Source organism: Ctenopharyngodon idella, chromosome 12 (assembly GCF_019924925.1).
Source record: "Ctenopharyngodon idella isolate HZGC_01 chromosome 12, HZGC01, whole genome shotgun sequence".
Classification (NCBI taxonomy): Eukaryota; Metazoa; Chordata; class Actinopteri; order Cypriniformes; family Xenocyprididae; genus Ctenopharyngodon; species Ctenopharyngodon idella.
Genome location: NC_067231.1, coordinates 2,814,454 through 2,836,355, shown reverse-complemented (window position 1 = coordinate 2,836,355; position 21,902 = coordinate 2,814,454). Strand labels below are relative to the sequence as shown.

The 21,902-nt window shown below is 36.9% G+C and overlaps 1 protein-coding gene across 7 annotated transcripts in view; it reads right to left on the bottom strand.

Annotated features, from left to right (window-relative positions):
• The window catches only part of tanc2b (tetratricopeptide repeat, ankyrin repeat and coiled-coil containing 2b), a 166,651-nt gene that overhangs the window by 71,573 nt on the left and 73,176 nt on the right, over window positions 1-21,902 (bottom strand). For 4 of the 7 annotated variants that reach the window (XM_051913982.1, XM_051913983.1, XM_051913984.1 and 1 more), the window contains exon 4: window positions 19,982-20,173. The exons of 1 other annotated variant lie outside the window; for it this stretch is intronic. In XM_051913982.1, the coding sequence (XP_051769942.1) occupies window positions 19,982-20,173 (192 nt within the window). Of the gene's footprint in view, window positions 1-6,903; window positions 7,004-7,092; window positions 7,800-19,981; window positions 20,174-21,902 lie in introns of those variants that run through there. 2 more of the 7 variants (XM_051913986.1, XM_051913989.1) reach the window with 2 other exon arrangements.

Below are 21,902 nucleotides of genomic sequence, written 5' to 3'. Positions count from 1 at the left end.
TTACACACCACTCTCTGTGTTGTTAGGATAACAAAGCGTTTTAAAAGTTAGTTTAGTTTAGTCAAATAAACCTGGTTTGTATATTACGAATATTGTTTTCTCCAAACCAAATTGCTTTGTTCCTCTCTTGTAAGTCGCTTTGGATAAAGCGTCTGCTAAATGCCTAAATGTATATGTGATCGAATGTCGGGACAAGAAACATTAATGGAGCCATTTTCAGTATATTAGGCATATGATTAAGAGTGATTGTGTGCAGAATTTTTAAATAAAATATTTGCAATAGTTCAAATGCCTTACTTTCAACCCAGACTCTTTGGAAAAGCATGCCTCTGGCGATATTTCTGCAAAATGACGGGACTTGTACCCGAGTGCTTCACATCACAAGAGCAATGCTGTATCAGGTGAGTGACTGAGCAAGTTTACTACATAAGAAAAGACACACATATGGAGCTGATTATGTGATGCAAATGTTAAAATGTTTTTGTGTCCAAATCATGCACTATGGGAAAAGTGTTTTGAGATCATAACATAGCATTGTGCAAAGAAATGCACGGAAATAAGTCTTTAGTAATCTATAATATTTGTGTGAAAAGGAATCAAGGTGGTTGGTGTTTTACAGCCACTAGTGTTCATTTCAGCTGGAAAATGTGTTGAATTGTATGTATTTGTTGAATTGAATGGTACATTTTTGAAGTTTTGCAAAAATGGAGATAGAGGCACATTTTTTCAATGAGCCTGTGTTGATTGGTCTCTTCTAATCCATTTAAATCTTTAAATACTGTAAATGAATAGGACATTTGTGTTCATTACAACTTAAAAAAAAATGGTTACAGTCTTTGGTAAGACTTTAACTTAAAAGGATATTTCACCCAAAAATGAAAAATACACCACTATGTCCAACTGCCTTATGCCATCCGGTGTGTGAGGTCTGAATGCACTCTGACACCAGACGCACTCACTGACGGATACACGCGAGACATCACTTCCGTCATCAGAGTGCGTTTAGACCTCACACACCGGATGCTCAAGGCAGTTGGACACAGTGGTGTATTAGAGGTAAAAAATTATATAAATACTGTTCGGTTTCTCTGATCGTTTCGTGTCTTAGGACATCAATGTGTCGTCACGAGCCGCAGGGTTTAATTTGGATTTGTCTGTGCATGTTTTTTTTACTCTTATAGATGGAGTTCCCATTGTCATGCATTATACGACTGACAGACGGCAACGGTTGGAGTTAAAAATCATCATTTGTGTTCTACTGAAGAAACAAAGTCACCTACATCTTGGATGCCCTGGGGGTAAGCAGATAAACATCAATTTTTTATTTTTGGGTGAACTATCCCTTTAAAAGCCATCTGTGTAAATTCATAGTACACATTTTCTGATGTCAAAAATCTAAGTAAATTTTGAGTATGTGTAAGATAAGTGCTCATTTAAATTCAGTAATGCTCATTACATTTCATCAGCCACCATTCTCTCTAGATATCGGTATTGGCATCGGCATCAGTCAACCACTCTATATAGAACATACATTTATTAAATAGGACTGTGTATAAAGAGAGTCAGCGTAAACACACGTATGCTAGCCAATGGAAGCTCAGCTCCGTAGCATCAGTATTAGCTGTGGGGAAAGATCCAACACACTGTTAATCCCACAGCTCTGTTTTGTAAGCAAATCATTATCCAGACTATTAATGGCACACTGCAGAATTCTCTCTTCCTCCCTCTCTCTCTGTCCTTCTCTTGCTCCCACTCAGTCTCTCTTTTCAGTCCATTTCTCCCACCTTCTTCATCTCCAGCTCTCTCCGTCTGTTTTTCGGGGAACCTTTCTAATGCTCGTCTTTTAAATGTTTCATTTTTCTCTCTCTCTTTCTCTGTTCCGAATCCTTGAAAGATGTCTATGTAGGCATTTTTTCGGCATCGCCGGTGTGCTCCTGCCATGAAAGCTGACACAAAAGGTATCTTAATGATGCTGACTCGTAAGATAACTTGTTTTAGCAAAATTATAAAGGCAACACTGAATGTATCCTTAAATGAGAAGCCAATCCAATAATGCACCGCAACAAGCTCTCTGAAAATGTATCCAACATGGCAGAAAAAAAGAAATGTTGATTATAAACTTATAATTCACTCAATATTGAAGTGGATATTTATTGTGAGGATTTTTGTGAGTGCTATCTATTTTTATTCTTAACATCATGGCATCAAACTCAATCTTAATTAATTGTTGAGTCTCTCATGCAGAGCACAATTTAACCCTCAATGTAGAGGGTTCTTAATCAGAAACTTATCATTTAGAATACTCCACATAATTTGGAACTCTCTACATGCACTACGCTGTCCATGTTTCAAGTCAGGCACTCATAGTTTAGAACACACTGCATGATTTGAAACATTCCAAATACACTATGCTGTCTATGTAGAGTGTTTCAATTCAGGGAATTGTAATCTAGAACACGCTACGTTGTTTGGAACAGTATACATTATTTGGAACACTCTACATGAACTACTTTGTCTATGTAGAGTGTTTCAGATCAGACACTTAGAATTTAAACTTCACATGATTTGAAATACATTTTCTGTCCTGAGTGTTTCAAATCAGCTACTTATCATTTAGAACACTCAACATAATTTGGAACATTCTATGTATTACGTGTCTATGCAGAGCATTCCAAATCAGTCATCTGATCGTTCCATGATGGTTAGGATGCTGCCTTAGAAGGAAGCTGTCTATGTAGGCAGTAGGCAGTGAGACAACTCAGTAGGTTTTGGAACAGAGCTTCTATGTTTCTTCTCGAAAAACTCTATTTGAGCCAAACGTGACTGAAAACATTGGACTCCAGCCTCCTACTGATTTTGTTAACACATTGCCTGGGCAACTTCAGCTGTACAACAGCAATGCTGTACATTTTTAGACCAAGAGAATTTCAAAAGGTAAAAGAGGGGGCAGAGAAGAGGAGAGATTTCGAAATTAATCCTTGTACTGGCCGCTTTGTGCTGAGAACTTAAGAAACCAGAACATTTAGTACTATGCGAGTTACATCTCACAGAATAAAAAAGGTACTATTGCGAAACAACCAACGTCAATTTCTAAAAATAAATATTGATCAGAGTCTCAACACAGCTGGAACAAATTTCTTTCATTCTCCATTAGATATGAGGAACGCTTGAAATAATAACTTGGACATACAGTATGGACACATATATATTTAGCTTTTCCAAAAATTAAGAGACTTTATTCATCAAAAGCTGGGGTACGCATGACTGATGTAAAGAAATTTTTGTGGGTATTCCTGATGTTCTACCTCTACGAAGAAAGACAGTAGCTTTAAATGGATAGTTCATTCAAAATTGATTTTTTTTTTTTTTTTCATGTTTTCACCCTCATTTTATTGCAAACATTTTGGCTTTCTATCTTTCAGGGAAATACAAAAGCAAAAATATATCAATAAAACACCATAAATGTAGTTCATACACGGGGGGAATAGTATTTTGACTATGTATTTTCCAGTTTATGGGATCTTTTGAGTCACAAATACTAAGAAATGTGAATTACTTGAAACTACATGAAAACCTATGTTAGACCAACAGAACTCTCCCAACTAGTCAAACAGTTGTATGAACTTTTTTTTAATGAACAACATTGCTGAAATGTTTTCAGCATGCATTGCAGCATGAAAAAAAGATTTTTGTTATTGCTATAGGATTATCGTTTTGCTGCTTTTTTGTGTTCTTTTGTCATTATAATTAGTTATTGCTTGTGTTGTGATGTTAAGAGCTCATCTTTTTAAATTTGTTGATTGTCAATGATCTTGAGATTTGCGTGTCAAGTGTTGAGGTCTACAGTATGTACAACCGACTAAAACTATATCCTAAATATCTTTGTTTTGTGAGGTGATTGCACTTTCAGAAACAAAGATAGCATAGTTCACTTCACATATTAAAACTAAATATATATGATCAATTTATTGTTATTGAAAATTTGTTGAAGAAATGTGCATTTAGTGTACGTAAAATTGCATTTAGTGTACGAGCAAATTCAAATTGATAAAACAATATACAATATTTACAATAGTTGTAACAATAGTTACAATATTTAAGACAATAGTTGTGAGAACCTGAAAAATCTGAATGCATCATGTGGCACTGAATTTTTGAGTTTTCTCAACAATTCCTTTTTTACAATGTATGACTTGTAACTTAAAGGAATAGTTCACCCAAAAATGAAAATTCTGTCATCATTTGCTCAACATCAAGATATCTTCTTTTGTGTTCAACAGAAGAAAGAAACTCATACAGGTTTGGAACAACTTGAGGGTGAGTAAATGATGACAGAATTTTCACTTTTGGATTAAGACTTGGAATGAATAGAACACACGACAGCTGTGTGTGAGGATGTTTTTACTAAATATTGGCGGCGAATGGATGATATGGGAAATTCAGAAGATTTATGGTTCATTTTGGAGTATAAATCACCATTCACTAAGAGCAGCTTGAACCGTCTGTAAAGTATCTACTTTTGTGTTCCACAGCAGACAGACATTTATAATTTTGGGTAACTATCACTTAAAAAAAAGCTGTAGGGACTTTGTCCTAGAGAAACTTAGAAGTAAGTGTTTACTACAAAGGGCACAATGGTCTCTTTCTCTATGAGCCCTAAGGTCACACCCTGTTTGATCCTGCCTGGCAAGATTCTTCACGATAAGGCTACGTCAACCACCAACCATTACTTTATAACTTTAACTCTGCCATGACCTTGGAAACTGATAATATTGCTATAAACCAGGGCCGCAACCACCATAGACACTGAGGAGGACAAGTCTCCTCCAATAATTAGAAATGGCCAAATTGTCCCCCCGATATTTGAAATTCTTGCACTACCCTGCTGCACTCCATTACACAGCGCTCTGTATGTTGTTACAAAAAGGTTTAAAAGTTATGTAGTTATTCTGGTGTGCCTCCGACAGCACTCGTCAATGTCCAAAATGATTACCAGAGATGGCCAGTCAAATCAAAGTAGGCGGGGCTACTGTTTACAGAAGCAGAGCATGAATTCTAGCATGAAGTGTCAGTTTAACATTGAAATAGAGTGAGGTAAGATAAACAGCAAAACATTTAAAGGGGTCATGAATTGAGAAATCAACTTTTCCTTGAGCTTTTGATATATAAGAGGTCATCGTACTGTAAGAATATCCTGTAAGTTTCAGAACTGAAAACTTCCTTGTTAGTCCAATAAAAGCTTTTATTAATACCAGGCCCAGCAAACGACTGATCCTGGAATGTACCTATCTATGACAGGTGAAACGCCGCCTCCACAGAAGAAATCAATGTCTACTTCATCATTGCAACATTAGCCCCGCCCACTGGTGTGTTAGTGAGATGAGGAGGAGAGAAGAGTGATACAGGCATAAAAATAACATTACCTTTCAAAGGATCCTAATGCTAGAATATGCTTATTTATTCTCAACAATGTGAATATCTCAGTTGAGCTTTATTTATTTGTATTCGGTACATTTCACTGTGGATTCTTTGAAAATCAATCGCATTTCATAGCAGGCTTTGCAAACAGACTTTTACGGACTCGACAGTAATGCAACAACATGTAAGAAACTGTGTTCATTCTAATCCCTGATCTGATATTAATGATTCATGTACAGTCAGATGATCTTTGTCTATGTTTCAGTAAATCAAACCAGTGACTAAACAGTCAACTTCACGTTGTTTCTCTTAGTAGGATGAAAATAATGTTATTTAAATGGTGGTTAAATTATATATAGAAAGCGATCAAAGAACACTCCCTTTACAATCGCTAGAGCTGTCAATCAAACAGTGCAACCTTACATGCCACGATCTAAATATAATGCCATAGGTTTAAGTGTAATGTTATAATCAACACTTTTCACAATTAGTTAACCTTGAGAGCTGTAATAGTAAAAACGTGCTAAAAGTTTTCAAGAGAGTAATACTTAACTATTTCAAATGGAAAGATGTCAGCCAATCACAGCAGTGGGCGTTTACACTGAAGTCTCACAGCAGACACGCCCCTTAAAACAGAGCGTTCAAATCAGAGGGCTAAAATCAGGGTAGGAAAAATGCCTTTTATTTCTAAATTATGACAATTTTTGATGTAAAAGCATACTAATATTATAAGTGAAACAAACATTTTAAAACAATAAAACAACGCAGTTCATGACCCCTTTAACACGTCAACTGTTTCGCGATAGAAATGTTAAACGACCAACAGTAACATTTATTGATGCAAACTACTCAACTTTTTTCCCTCAAATATGGCCATTTTTAATTGAAAATATGCATTTACGTGATTCAAGTAATTCTTAACATGACGAGACAAGAAATATTTTCGACATGTTAGGCATACAAATAAAACTACATGTGTGCATGGTTACGGCCTTGCTATAAACATCAGAATTAAGCAGAAGTGACTGTAAATGGCAAAAACCGTGTTGCAATCTGCGCTGTGCTCCACCGAATGTTCATTAATCATTAGCAATAGAGCTGACTTTATAACCAGTATGAGAAGCTAACAGACCCATCCAACCACGCTACACAAATAAACAAACGCAAACAGAAGGTGCTTGGGTACAATTTAGCAAGCAAACCACAAGCCGTCCCTCGAAATGGGAAAAAACTCATGCATAAGGAGAAAAAACTGAAGAAAAGTCCATCAAGCTGAGAACATTGCAGCACACTCCACCTCCCACAGGTCCTCGCCAGCATCATTAGTTCCAGCCTGTCCTTTCTGCAGCATAAACACTCATTCAAACCAGCTGACAGCGTACAGCACACTCGTCTAGACTCTACAAACAATATCAGATGAAAACCATTTGGATGGCATTGGCACTTCCAACACGCAGATACAATAAAATACAAGCAGGCTCACACCGCTGACAACATCTTCTAACTCCTACAGCGCCCGTCCATTTCTTCAGATACCCACAGCTCAAGCAGTTTAGGACAGATTTTGTGCGTATGTGTGTGTTTATGTGCGTGTGGGAGGAGAGAGATTGGAAAAAGGCAGAAAGAGAGAGGTTAGGTAAGGAGATATGTGGAGGGTGGGGTTCGGTAGCTCACCATGCTCAACCCAAATCCCGCATTGGGCTGGCAGGCGGGTGTAGATCTGTCCTCCCTCTCCGTCCACGGACACGAACAGCCCCTGCGAGCGTCTCAACGATGGCCAGCTCATCCACACGCGCTACAGCACAACGTCCGGACACACACCAGCGGATATTTCCTCCAGAAGAGTCCACTGGAAGAAGGAAGGTTGGAGCGGAAGGTGGTTTACTGGAAAGGCATCAGGGAAGAATCATTCCTCGGATTCGAATAAACCAATTAAACGAAGTTGCTTTCCTGAGGCAGCCTGGCACCTCTTCGTTCTCGCACTCGGGAGAATCCCTTCGACAGAACTGGAGAGAGCGGCGATCGACGCGAGCGGAGGGAGTGAGAGAGGGAATGTGTGTCTACCGCTACAGTCCATGAATGGTGCAGTGCTGCTGTTGTCATGGTAACCACTGGGGAGGAGGCTGGTAAAGTGGTGAGGGGGAGTGAGAGAGAGAGAGAGAGAGAGAGAAGGTGCTTTGCAGAGGGACACTGTGGCGCTGGAATGAGTACGGAGAGACTGGAGAAACTGGAGGCTCTGGGTCCGATACTTCAGCTGGCATGACCTCACGTTACCCTTGAAAATGCCAACTAACTGTTTATTCAACTACAAGTCCATTCATTAAATTATCCGTCTATGTTCAACTCACACTTTCACCTTATCTGCCCCTGTTCCTGCTTTTATATTCCATTCATTTGTTTTTGGAAGAAGGGGTGACAAATCAATGCGCTTTTGTGCGATATTTAAACAGTGTTGTACTGTTAAAGGGATAGTCCAACTAAAACAAAACAAAAAAATAATAATAATAAAAAACTCATGTATCATTTACTTGTGGTGTTTTTTTCCCCCACATAATGAAAGTCAGTGGGTTTCAATGTTGGTTTGGCTTTGAATTTTAATGCATGGACAGAGTTGAAACATTATTTAACAAAATATCTTCTTTTGTGTATTTTGATTCTAAAATAGACAAATTTATACACAAAGTCCAAGTGAAGCACACAAAAACCAGACCAAAATTATAATTCACTAAAAAAATATTGTGTGTGTGTGTGTTATTGTTACAATCATTAAGATGCTATTATAGTTTTTATTATTTAATAGTCTGCAATAGTCTTTATTTTTTCATTTTAATTGTAGTTAAAGTTTTAATTTTTTTTGTAATTTTTATTATTATTTAAATGTCTATTTAGTTTTTATTAATTATTTCAGTTTTAGTTATTTTAGTTCTTCAAGTTAAACTAAATAAAAATGAGAAATGTTTTCTTGGAAACAAGCTGGAATATAAGAAGTTTATTACATTATATATATATATATATATATATATATATATATATATATATATATATATATATTATTATTATTATTATTATTGCAATTAACATTTTGATTTTATTTCAAGTAATGAAAATGTTTTTTATGGATTTAGTTTTTGTTAACTATAATAACCCTGAAGTATATAATATACCAGATAGATAGATAGATAGATAGATAGATAGACAGACAGACAGACAGACAGGCATAGATAGACAGACAGACAGACAGACAGACAGACAGATAGATAGATAGATAGATAGATAGATAGATAGATAGATAGATAGATAGACAGGTTTACAGGTGACTTTGGTTGGGTTTGTTTAGCTCCTCACTCCTTCACTTCTCTTTGCGAGTGCTTTAATGGCGGGTAGAGATCATTAGCGACTCCTGCTGCTCTCACTAATGTTCTGTGTTTGAAATGATCTTGTTCTTGTTCTCTTGTTCTTAATCCAAACCTGACATTCAGAGCACTTGAGCAATGAGCTGCTTTAACAAAGTGACATGTTTTTATCAGTTTACACGCATATTTTTCCATTTTCTTAGTGAGCGTTAACAGAAACGAGCAGGGGTCTTCAACGGGCGGTCTGTGGCTGCACTGCAGGGGATCTGACAATTATTGTTTGATCTCAAATTACAACAAGTTTTATATAAAAACAAAGTAGTTAAGTAGTTAAGTAGTTTTGCTTCATTGCCTGTCCCACAATAAAATGTATTGACTGTGTGCATAAATGTGTACATAAAACTTCATTGCTTTCCAATGTGAGCACCATAACATACAGTAAAGTAAGTATGTCACGGATACAAAATCCAGGTACTTCAGCCAATAGGAACTATGAAAAGGTTCCTCCGGTGCGAAAGCACTTATGTTTAAAAGTTTGGGGTCGGTAAGATTTTTCATGTCTCCTGCTCATCAAGGCTGCATTTATTTGATCAGTAAAAACTGTAATATTGTGAAATATTTTTACAATTTAAAGTAACTGTTTCCTATGTGAAAAGTTTTACAATGTAATTTATTCCTGTGATCAAATCTGAATTTTCAGTATCATTACTCCAGTCTTCAGTATCACATGATCCTTCAGAAATCATTCTAATATGATTTGTTGCTCAAGAAACATGTCAATGTTGAAAACAGTCGTGCTGCTTCATATTTTTGTGGAAACTGTGTTTTTGTCAGGACTCTTCAATGAACAGAAAGTTCAAAAGAACAGCATTTACTTGAAAACTTTTGTAAAAGCAAAAATCTGGGTTACTGTGAGGCACTGAATTTAAGTAATTTTATTAAAGTTTAAGCTTCACATTTCTGCTTTAAAATCCAAAATTTCCCACATTAACTTACATTGTAAGTACTTCCTAGTATTATTTATTTATTTATTTATTTTTTGGATTAAAGGAGGGATGTGTCAAAATCATTTTTTGTGGTAATCGACAATATGTCTCAAATGCTACTGATGAAGCTTAACTTGTACTGAAGACAGAATATTCCTTTAATCTCAGTTTTATACAAAACATGTTCTTGCTGCATCCCTGTTCCCCAGGATTCAGACTCACGGTGTTGTTGCTGCTAGCGTTGGATGCTCTTAAATAAAGACATAAAATATTAAAGATCAAGAAGCCTAAACGCATCAGTGATTTGAACAAACAGTTCAGTCTGGCCAAAATGTGACTTGAATGCTAGTTTGCAAACTGGCCAGAATTGATCTAACTTTCCGACAGCCTTGATTTCACTCTCTACGCTGTATTTGTTCCGGTAAAACGGACAGAGATTTATGGGTTTAATATCACTGGATGTCTCTCTGTCCTCTGAATGTCAAGCACCAGCCCTGCATGATAAACACTTCACTGTATATGCACTGTACGCTATGGAGAACATACTGCAGTACTCTGTGTATTTAAACTGTTTTGGATCATTCCAAACAAAAAGCACTTGAAGAAATAGTAGGCCTATTATTTACTCCAAATTTAAGAATAAATCAATTGTGGTTGAGGAAAGCTGAATTGCAATTCACCGGGTCAACTGATACAGATACAACTAACCCTGTTTACAATAATGGATTGTAAGGTGGATGGGCAATGGGCATCCGCAGGGATCAGATGATATGATACTATATTGATATCAGGGTCATGGTACAATAATATACGACAACATACACTCTTAAAAATAAAGGTTCTTAACTGGCATCATGGAACTTTTCCATTCCACAAAAGGTTCTTTATAGTGGAAACTTTGGTTCTTTAGATCATTGTTTCTCAACTGGTTTGGCCATAAGACCCACATTTTCCCATGTTGCCACAACCATGGGACCATGGTAATTTCATGACTTACTAATTGACAACATAACTACGCACTTCGCATGTTTCTCAGACACGCTTTACATAAACTGTGCTTGACAGAAGACGCAACAGCTTTCATGCATGCCTTTCAAAATAAAAGTCTTGCATGAGAAGAACAACGCATAGAATTACGTTTTTTGTTGTTGTTGTTGCTTTTCCGCGACCCACTCAGATCGGTCTTGCGACCCACCATTTGTGAAACATTGATTTTGATTATTAAAATGTTCTTCACAACAAGAAAAACATGGTTCTTTTGAGAACTTTGCACTAAAAGGTTCTTTGGAGATGTCACATTGGTTTGGGTTTTGTTTATTGCTTTCTGTTTGTCATGTGCTCCCCTTGTTCCTCATGTTAGCCTGCCATGTGCTCCCCTGTGTATGTGTCATGTTCTGATTGGCTGTTCAGGTCATGTGTTTCTTTACTTTTAAAAATAAAGGTTCCAAAAGAGGGTTTTTGAAGTGATGCCATAGAAGAACCATTTTTGGCTCCCAAAATAACCTTTTACTTAACGGTTCTTTAAAGAACCAGTGTGAAGAACATTTTTATAATCTAAAGAACCTTTTTCCACTATAAAGAATCTTATGTTCAATGGAAAGGTTCCATGGATGTTAAAGGTTCTTCATGGAACCATCGATGCCAATAAAGAACCTTTATTTAAGAGTGTAGTTCTGTTTTGTCATTGGTTCATTGTTTGATTGTTCTCAGGTGTGCCTTGTTAGTCATAAACAGACGCCATGTTTCCATTGTCTCTTGTCTAGTATTGTTTCTTGTAACCGCTGATGGTGAGTTTTTTTTTTTTTTATCATGTTCATACTCAAGTCCAGTTCATGTATCAAGTCAAACCAAGTCTTTGTTTACGTTGTATCTGTTCACGTTGGGATTTAATAAATACACCTTCAGTAAACTCTGATTACAGGGGAACCCAAAATGGTGGTTCTTCTATGGCACTGCTGCGAAAACCCGCCTTTGGAACATTTATTTTTAAGAGTGTAGAATAACATACTATTGAAAGGCATTAAAAACAATGCTGCTGCTTCCTTCTAAGTGGAAACTACGTCATCAATCCCTGCGCCTTTCTCCTTTTATGACTCTTCCTCATTTAACAGTCATCTTTTTATCATTTGGACTCATCTTCCACTCCATTCCTCTTCACCTGAGCAGAATTCCTGCCGTAAATGTCACATTTCCATTTAGCTGAACAAATGACTGCTGTGGGAGGATCTGGAGGGCTGGGAGCTGGGGGATGGGCTCGTAATTGGGAAGCGATTTGAAGAAGCCAAAGGAGATGAAGTGAGACAAGACAAGCTTTCAAGTTATCCTTTTCTGACCTCATCCCTGAGCTGTGACCATGTTTACTCCTGGTTTTAAGGCAAGACACTAAAGGAAAAACCATTGCTTTTTCAGGCATTGAGTCAGTTTTGAGATTTTGGGTTATTTTGCTTCTTTCAATTACACTGACTCATTTACATATTTAAACATTTCAGAAAATTTGTAGTACAAAACAATTGTCTTAATGCACTGTGATTAATCAACATTGGGGAAGAATGGAGATATCTGTTGGTAACATTTTTTACCTATTTACTGTAGTTAAGATTTGTGGGTATTCGTAATGCATGTGGCTAAAGTGAAGGACCGCCTATTCGCTGTCAATCAACTTCTTGGATGAAACAATAGTTTTAACAATAGAGTGGTGCAGGTATAATGTCACTTTGTAGGCCAACCAGCAGTTAGCATCATACTGGTTTCCTCAATAAAAACCCAATAGGATTTCGCTTTTGGATTATCGCAAAAAATAAGCTCTGTGATCAACAAAAGCTTATGATGCTTACATGTTTTGTCCATCAAGATATGAAGATAATTATCACAGATGAACACAACTTTTATGAATTTTAAAGCCTAAATGCAGTCTCCAGAAGTAAAAAGCTAAAAGTAGGCTATAAGCAGACTACACCACGGTCACTCGACTTCAATGTCACCACCACTAAGCTTCCGACAACTCTTTCATTTTTTATCTAAAAACATTTTCCCAGAAGGTTTGAGTTAGACTACTTTATAAGAGCACAATTATGAGCCTAATGAGGCCGTAAAAGCGGACTGAGCTTACCGTTTCAGTGTGATGATGTTTAATGTCTCTGACTGACTCTGTAGTCCCATTTAGCCACTTGTTAGCAACCGCCTTTTTCAAGACATGTAACAGCTTTAAAAAATCACGAGTGGGGTAATACTGATGTATTTTATTTTCAGCCATTTAAACAAAATTCTACCCATTTGACCCATTGACTTTGGTATGATGGAACCAGAAGTGCTAGCTCGCTTCTGCGTTTTGGCCTACAAAGTTATATCATACCTGCACCACTCTACATGCAGTAACACAGATCTTGTAAAGCACTTAATATCAATATCGCACTAAAATAACTGAGAATTATGCTAGAAACATCACATTCTTTTTTTTTTTTTTTTTTGTAATAGGTCAGGTTTGTTCTTGGTCACAGGAGACACAAGTTACCACGAGGTGTAAACTGCAACGTGTCTCACCCGACCACTTGTGATCAAACCACCTGAGATGGATCTCAGTACCAGGTCTGTAGTCTTTTAGGTACAGTCCTTCTTCATGGATGCAGAGAGGAACTGGTTGTACTCAAGAAGAGTTACTGAGAATAGAAAATGGGCTAATCATTGTATTGTAATTGTGGTATGGATTGAGGAGGAAAGTGGAAGTAGATCGACAGTTGAGGAGGAGGCGTAATTTCATCAAGCCAATTAATGGGCATTGAGGGAAAATGTAATTTTCCCTCTTTCTATAGAGATCTATAGGGATAGCAGTAAAGTTATTGATTATGGTAGTTAATTTGGGTTTGGAACAGGAGGGTCACATGAGGCTTGAAGTTCAGAGGAGTGAATCCTGTGATTCAATCAGGGAAATCAACAACACTGGTGGAGCAGTGATTCTCAAAAGGGTCAAAGATATGAGGTGATGGGATCACGAAGAGCAGGGGAAATAAAAACAATCCTTAATGACAATAATAAAATGCAAATGACCATATGATCATGCATAGTTAGGAAAATAACTGTGTATATTCATATTTTACCAGAGTTGTGAATGTGGGTTCACAGCATGAATGTGATGTAATAAAAACAAACATACAATGAATCCACTGCAGCACGATTCACAGGCAATGACTCTAATATGCTGATTCTTTTCAGTGAATCAAAAACAAACATTGTGCTCTGTGCAGTTTAATTCCTGATGACTCTTCTGAGCTGATTCTTCTCAGGGAATCAAAAACATACAGCGCCATTGGTGCGGTTCAATTCTTAATGACTCTTATGAGCTGATTCTTTTTAGTGATTAAAAAACATTCATTGCGAAAAGAGCAGTTTGAATCTTGGCGACTCTTATGAGCTGATTTTTTTCAGTGAATCAAAAACATACATTGTGATAAGGGCAGTTCAGTTCTTTACGACTCTTATGGGCTGATTCATTTCAGTGAAAATACAGCACGACCAGTGTAACTCAATTCCCAAAATGAGCAAATCTTATGATTGGGTTACCTGTTTGAATCTGTCTGAAACACTGCCCTGAAAATTTTATAGCATTAGCAGTGAGAGAATTTTCTAGCCATTGAGTCAGAATCGAATCAGATCAAAACGAACTGGAAATGAATCAAGTTGCATGTTACATCATTGTGTAATATTGGTATATTATCACATTTTTTTACTTATTATTTGCTCTTTATAATTTATTAAAACCGTATCAAAGTGTGACATCATAACCTGTTCCCTATGTTCGTAATCTTGTAGTGTAAGTGCACTTTGAGGAATCAACAAGTTGTCTCTCAAATGCTCACCGGCCCATATCACAATTCCTTTACCACTGGCCTACAGCAGTAAGAAATGACAAAGCGGCCTCAACAGATGGCACATACAGCCTTATGAAATCCCAATAAATCAGCTAAGCCACATTGGGGTGCTATATATCTGATTTTGTTGCACTCAGAGGTGAATTAAGTGCCTCCCTGCAAGTGTCGACAGAAGTTAACTGACAATGCAGCAATGCACCTGAGAGAACCAGAATTCAATCCCTGAAAACAAAGGCCTTGTGGCATTTTCAATCAAGAACTAGTGGTTCTTCAGGGGAGGCATCTACACACCTTCACTACTCACTGAGGCTGAACTGATGGAGGAGGGGCCGCATCGGACCCCCCGCCTCGCCCTGGGATGCTTAAATCAGGATGTGATTGATCTGTTAAAAAGGTCACTGCTCTCTTGCTGGGCTTTGTTCAAATCTGAAGAGATGGATACAATCTGCCATTTTCTCCTTCCCTTCACCACTAGGTAATCACAGACAAATGGAACGAGGGAGATAAAGAAGAACAAAAGAAAGAGAGAGGAAAACAAAGAGGATGGACACTTTACACCGTGTCCTTTTGCCACTTTTATTGATACCATACACTGGAAAAAAAATTTGGTGTAGAAAAGTTTTTAACCCAGGTTTATTAGAAAAATGTGTAATTTATACATATATTAAAACATTATGTTGTTCTGCAAGTTTCACGAAATGTCCAGTGAGTGGCATTAAAAGTGTGTTCAGTTTCATTACCTTGGCTGTTGTTCGTATTGCGGCAGTTCAGAAATAAAATGTCCGATGAGTGGCACTAATAGTTTAATGCTCTATCGCATTTGAAAATAACTTACCATCTACACTAAACCTAACCAATAAACGTGAGAAAAAAACGCATTTGCTGAAGCAACCATGGCATTTTAACTTGCTTTTAGTCTTTGTCTCGTGTTTCATGTGACACGAAACCAAGTGCTCTGCATCACATTTGCAATGCTGTACCAGGTGAGCTACCGAGCAAGTTTACTACATCAAAAAAAGCCACATATGGAGCTGGTTATGTTATGCAAGCAAGTTTTTTGGACTTTTGCAGACATGTACTGTAGGTAGAGGCATGTTTTTCCAGTGATTCTGTGTTGGAAGTATTGTATTCTCTCACATGAGTTGCTATAGCTGAGTTAGATAGTTATCTGAAAAACACCACATCAGATTTCATGCTACAAACATTTGCATAAATCTATCACCTCCTCTGTACTGAGGTTTGTTATCGCCTCATGCTTCTGAACTAAGATGTATACACTGCTAACACAGCAAAAAATACTGCCTGAAAATTTCATTTATATAATGCAATTTTCACACCTGCCAGCCGGAGTGCCTTTAGCCACCAGAGGGCACTCCTCCCTAGTCCTTTGCCATTCCATCATGAACTACATTTTCCATAAACCTTTGCCTGGACTCATTATCGTGTGATTACATCCACCTGTGTGTCATTAGCTTATTAATGTCTGAGTATATAAGCCCTGTGTTTTCTCTCACTCTTTGCGAAGTCTTGTATGTGTTACACTGCATTTCTGAGCATTACTCCTGTCATGGTCTTTTGCAAGCCCGATCTATTTCTATTGGGGTGCTATTTATATGCGGAAATTACCATTGGCAATCATATGATACACACTTTTTGCATGCATATGATACGCAATTTTCGGCGCCCGTATGGTACACAATTTGTTGCCGTGCATATGATACGCACTTTTGCCGTACATATAATACACCCCTACCCCACACCACTAATCTTATCCATTGCATATCATATGCATGCAAAAAAGTAATTTCAGCGTATAAATAGCACGCCAAATACAAACATAAACTCGTGCTATAGATACGCAGTACTTGGAGGTTGTGTTGCTTCTGCCTATTTTCCCTGGATTTCTACGTTTGCCTGTAGCTTGAACTTTTTTTATTATCTGGATTGTTTTGCCCTGTGGTTTTGACCTTATGCCTGTTTTATGGATTACCCTCAATAAAGCTGCGTTTGGATCTTCTAACCCATGTCTCGGAGCAGTTTGTGAAAGCAATATAGGGGAAAGTTTCACAGACACATACCTTGACTGTGTCTACAAAAAATATTTCCATTTACCATTATTGCCCAGGAAAAAAGGGGTACAGTTCCCTTAGCAGGGCATGTTGTCTATTCATCTATTTTAAATATGAAAAATTATCTAAAAGTAATAAATATAGGCATCTTCCATTCAAAAAGTTTTTATGTGCCATTTGGGTGAAATGAAACTGCGCATATATGTTTTCATTGATTTATAAACCAAACTGACAAAGTGTAATGGATCCAAATCTATCCTTTTTAATATAATTCATTGTATTTCACATCACACAGGACATGATTTTCTTTCATCAATCTTTACTGAACACCTGTTTAATTCTCAGTTCATGGTATGTTCTCTCCATAACAACAGGATGGTTCTTAAATGCAAAAGAACCTGATTAGGTTTCATGAATATGTAGAAAACGCATGAAAAACGGGATGAAACGGCGCTCATAAAGAGGCCTGACTTTCATTAGCAGAGATGAGACGCTCTGCAACACTGCTTACACTGGAGAATTACAAATCATCCGGCAAAAAACACTGCAATTAATGCTGGGAGCGAATGTAAAAGACCTCCAAATTGGTAAAACCACTTTTCTGAGGCTCCTAAACAAGATTTAGATGACTCTCTAACCATTCATCTTTTGGGTTGCTTTCTGGAATTAAATTGTTAAGAGTATTAGAATATGTTACTGTCTGATAGTAAGTATCTTCGGGTGTGAGAGCATTATCATTCTCCCTTCCCCCTTCTTATACAAATGATGCTGCTGCCATTTTGTTTTCTGTAAACTATAAAGCACAAAGTCCAAACTCTGAAACGAATCATCCAATCTGGATGAAAGTGAACCTTAAATCAGAGCAGTAAGAGACATTAACATCACAAAGAGCAATAACAGAACCATTGAGTGACTCATATCAACAACACCGCTGTCCTTTTCAGTTAAACTCCCACAATGCACTTGATTTCACAGCAGATGAAAGTGCAAGGACAAGCTCTTCTTGATAAGAATGTAGTCATTTATCTTCTTTTTTTTGTCTAAACCAACATTCAGACACTTTCATATTTGATAAATGATTGCAAATACACACAAAATACACAAAATCATTAAAATGGCATTCTGCTGCTCTAACGTGAGTCAGTTCAAGCTTCAGCAGGAATATGTGGCTGGCACACCCTAGTGGACACATCCAACAGCAAATACAGTGGACACCCAAAGCGCACATTTAAAAATGCTTTATATAACAACATTTTAAACAAATATAGCACAAATGTAGTCTTTTCAAATAAAAAAAAATCATAAAAAGAAGTTTGATAGGTTTCACATATTTTTCAGGCCCTTTTCACAGACTGTGATGATTCATTTCCACAGTTAAATCTAGCAGTTTTATATTTAACATACATTTATAACACTATACTTTGTGTTATATAACGCTGGCATTAAATGACAGAAAACTCTATTTCCAGAAAAGTTGGGACATTTTGTAAAATGCAATAAAATCAAGAATCTGTCATTTGTTAATTCTCTTAAACCTTTATTTAACTGACAAAAGTACAAAGAAAAGATTTCCAATGTTTTCACTGACCAGCTTAATGTGTTGGGACAGATACAAAAAAAAGTTAAAAGATTATAGAATATCCAAGTTAAACTGTTTTGAATCAGTCCACAATAAGCAGGTGAAATTTGCAAGCAAAGATATGTCATGGCTCACCACTTTGTGCCAAATGTCATGAGAGAATTGTCAGATATCATCACATTTCTCAATGTAAAATTGCAAAGAATTTAAGTCTTTCACCATTTACCATACATAATATTGTCAATAGATTCAGGGAATCCAGAGAAATCTCAGTCCATGCAGGGCAAGGAGGGGACCTCCATTGAATGTGCATGACCTTTGACCCCTCAGATGTCACTGCATGAGAAACCGTCATGCTGCTGTGTTAAAAATAGTCACATGGGCTCAGGAGTACTTTGGAAAACCGTTGTCACTGAACACAGTCTGTCGCTGCATCAAGAAATGCAACTCGAATCTCTGTTAAGCAAGAAGAAAGCTATACATCAGTTCTATGCAAGCCGCCAAGTTCTCTGGGCCCGAGCTCATCTCAGATGGTCCAAAAGACAGTGGAAATGTCTGCTGTGGTCAGACGAGTCCATATTTCAGATGGTTTTTGGGAAAAACAGACATCAAGTTTTCAATCCCAAAGACTTCCATCAGCAACAGGTGCAAAAGCAAACATCAGTCATGGTATGGAGGTGCATCAGTGCAAATGGCATGGGTTACTTGCAAATGTGTGAAGTTACCATTGACATGGAGGTGTATACTGGGATTGTTTGTTGCCATCAAAATTACATCTTTCCTGACAATTCCAGGCCTCACGTGCTACAAAACAGTGGTTTAGTAGAAACTCTACACCTGCAGTCCCAATCTGTCTCTACTGATAATGTATGGCCCATCACGAAAAGGTGAATCAGATAATACGACCGCGGACGGTTGAGCTGCTGTCTTGTATGAGGCAAGATTCCACTTGCAAAACTGCAACAATTAGTATCCTCAATTCCCAAATGATTAAAAAGTGTAATTAAAAGGAAAGGTGATGTGACACAGTGGTATACATGCCTCTGTCCTTTTTTGGAGTGTGTTGCAGCCATCAAAATCAAAATTTGTTCATATTTAAAAGATGCAATTAAGTTGGTCAGTGAAAACATTGGAAATCTTTTCTTAGCACATTTGTCAGTTAAATATACATTCAAGAGAATTAACAAATCACAGTTTCATGATTTTATTGCATTTTACAAAATGTCCCAACTTTTCTGGAAATGGGGTTGTAGTTAATTCATCAGCTAATACATTTTCCCTCTTCTGACCAACACCATCAATCTCTCAATATTTTTTCCTCTTTTGGAAAGTCATAGAAATGCAATTGTGGATTGTTTTTTTTTTGTTGTTTTTTTTTTGAAGCAATTGAAGCAAATGTAAAAAATTATATTTGTTGTAGGTTCTGTTCACCACTATAGAATATAACCTATGACAACTTCCATTTCTGAGAACCCTGGAAATGTGAAAGAGTCAATAAAATTAAAAATAAAATATAATACAAAATAAAATAATGTTTATACTCTTATATACTCATATACAGCGGCAATATAAAACAGCATCCATCTTTTTGCATGATAGTACTAAAATTAAAAACTTCCTGAACATTTCAGATATGTGATTGTATCACCTAAGTACGCCTCTATGCTGGCATCAGGAATTGTGGTATCATGACTGTGAGAGAGTTTGGTACCTGTGGCCATGCCGAAGACCTTCCTCACAGACGACAGTCTTGAGCTGGAGGTCTGGTGAGTGAGCAGAGGCGATGATGGCAGAGATTGGGACACTCCCTCCATGATACGGATGTGCTGCAGCCCCTCAGCCATGGAAAGTGGTGGCACAGCATAATCCCCCTCAAAGGCACAGTCACTGTCTATACTGCCACCTACAGGATTGGAGGACACATGAGATGAAGAAAGTATGTAATTAATCGGACATGTGGCAAAATAAATGCATATACTGTAAATATCAGTTGTCACAGAATATCTTAAGATCAAGTTTTGATCATGTTGATTATTTTAGAGGCCTTAGAAATGTATGTCTCAAATATGATATAGTATGCTTTATAGGGTTAATTATAATAACTGAGTAGAGCAGCAAAATATTGTAGGTTCAAACCAAGGGGTTTAGCTGGTTAGCATGGTGTAACTACATCATCTGGTTAAAAAAAAAAAAAAATCTGGATCCATTAATGGTTGTTCCAGAATATTGAAAAGTTTTATCTTATTTATCAGGGCTATATCTGAATGTTATTAGCAAAGTAAGTTGTGCTCCTTTGACTCTGTTGCCAAGCCAATATAGTATTCCTGTGGGGCAAAATGCATCCAAAATGCATTTTACCCTCCGCAGCAGCTTTCAAATCATTCTCCATCATGTAATGAAGAACCAAGTGCATTTTGGCATCAACAAGGACACATCAAAAACACCATTTTTAATCGGATTGCTAGAAGAGATTGCAGAGGCACACAGAGGTGCAGTAGATCGGGTTTGTGTTGATGAGTTGCGAGTGCAAACGTCAGCATCATCATATATGTCTATTCTACAGTATTGAAGTTTGTCAGATAAAACACGAGCTTATTGATGCAATTTCATCAATCTGCTGTTGTATTCCAATCATTACTCCTGGATCGGAGGCTTCTGTAAATATTTAGTTTATATTTAGAGTTTCGTTTCAGCTAAGTTTAATGGAGCAAAACACAAACATTTTGCAGTGTGCAAGTTGTAATTTAGTGCCTCTTTACAGTGCAATGCATAACTGTAAATGCATTTATTTAAATGCTCTCAGATGGTCAATTAGAAAAGGACATAAAATGCTGCTTTTAACAATGAAATATGCGGGTCAAAGAAAAAGTTGTGCAAGTTGTAACTTTAGTACGTCGCAATGCATAAATGTAAGAAAAAAATGCATACATGCAAATGTAAATAGCCTCAGAGGGTAGCAACTTGTAAGATAAAAGGAAATAACAAAATACATTAAAAAATTGTTTAGTTTCTGTCTGTGCGGCTGCATTTAACTATGGAAGGTTGTTTCCGCCACTGAATAAAAAATAAAAAAGGCAATTGCGACTTTTGATCTCACAATTTCGAGTGATGTTAGTTTACAGCTTGCAATTCTGATTTTTTTTTTTTCTCAGAATTGCGAGTTATAAAGTCAGAATTGCAAGATATAAACTCGCAACTGCAAGTTATAAAGTCAGAATTGTGTGATGTAAACTAGCAATTCTGAGAAAAAAGTCCCTTAGAATTGGACTTTTATCTCACAATTCTGAAAAAAGTAGTCAGGATTGCAAGATATGAACTGCAATTATAAGAAAAAAGTCAGAATTGTGAGAGAAAAAAAATCAGAATTGTGAGTTTATATCTCGTAATTCTGACTTTTTTTCTTGCAATTGCGAATTTCTCTCACAATTCTGACCTTTGTCTGGCAATTGCAAGTTTATATCTTGCAATTCTGACTTTGTAACTCGCAATTACGAGTTTATATCACACAAGAAAAAAAGTCTGAATTGCGAGATAAAAAGTTGCAATTACCATTTTTGATTTTTTTTATTCTGTGGCGGAAACAAGCTTCTGTATTTAACCTAGGGCTGGGCGATATGACCAAAATCTTATAT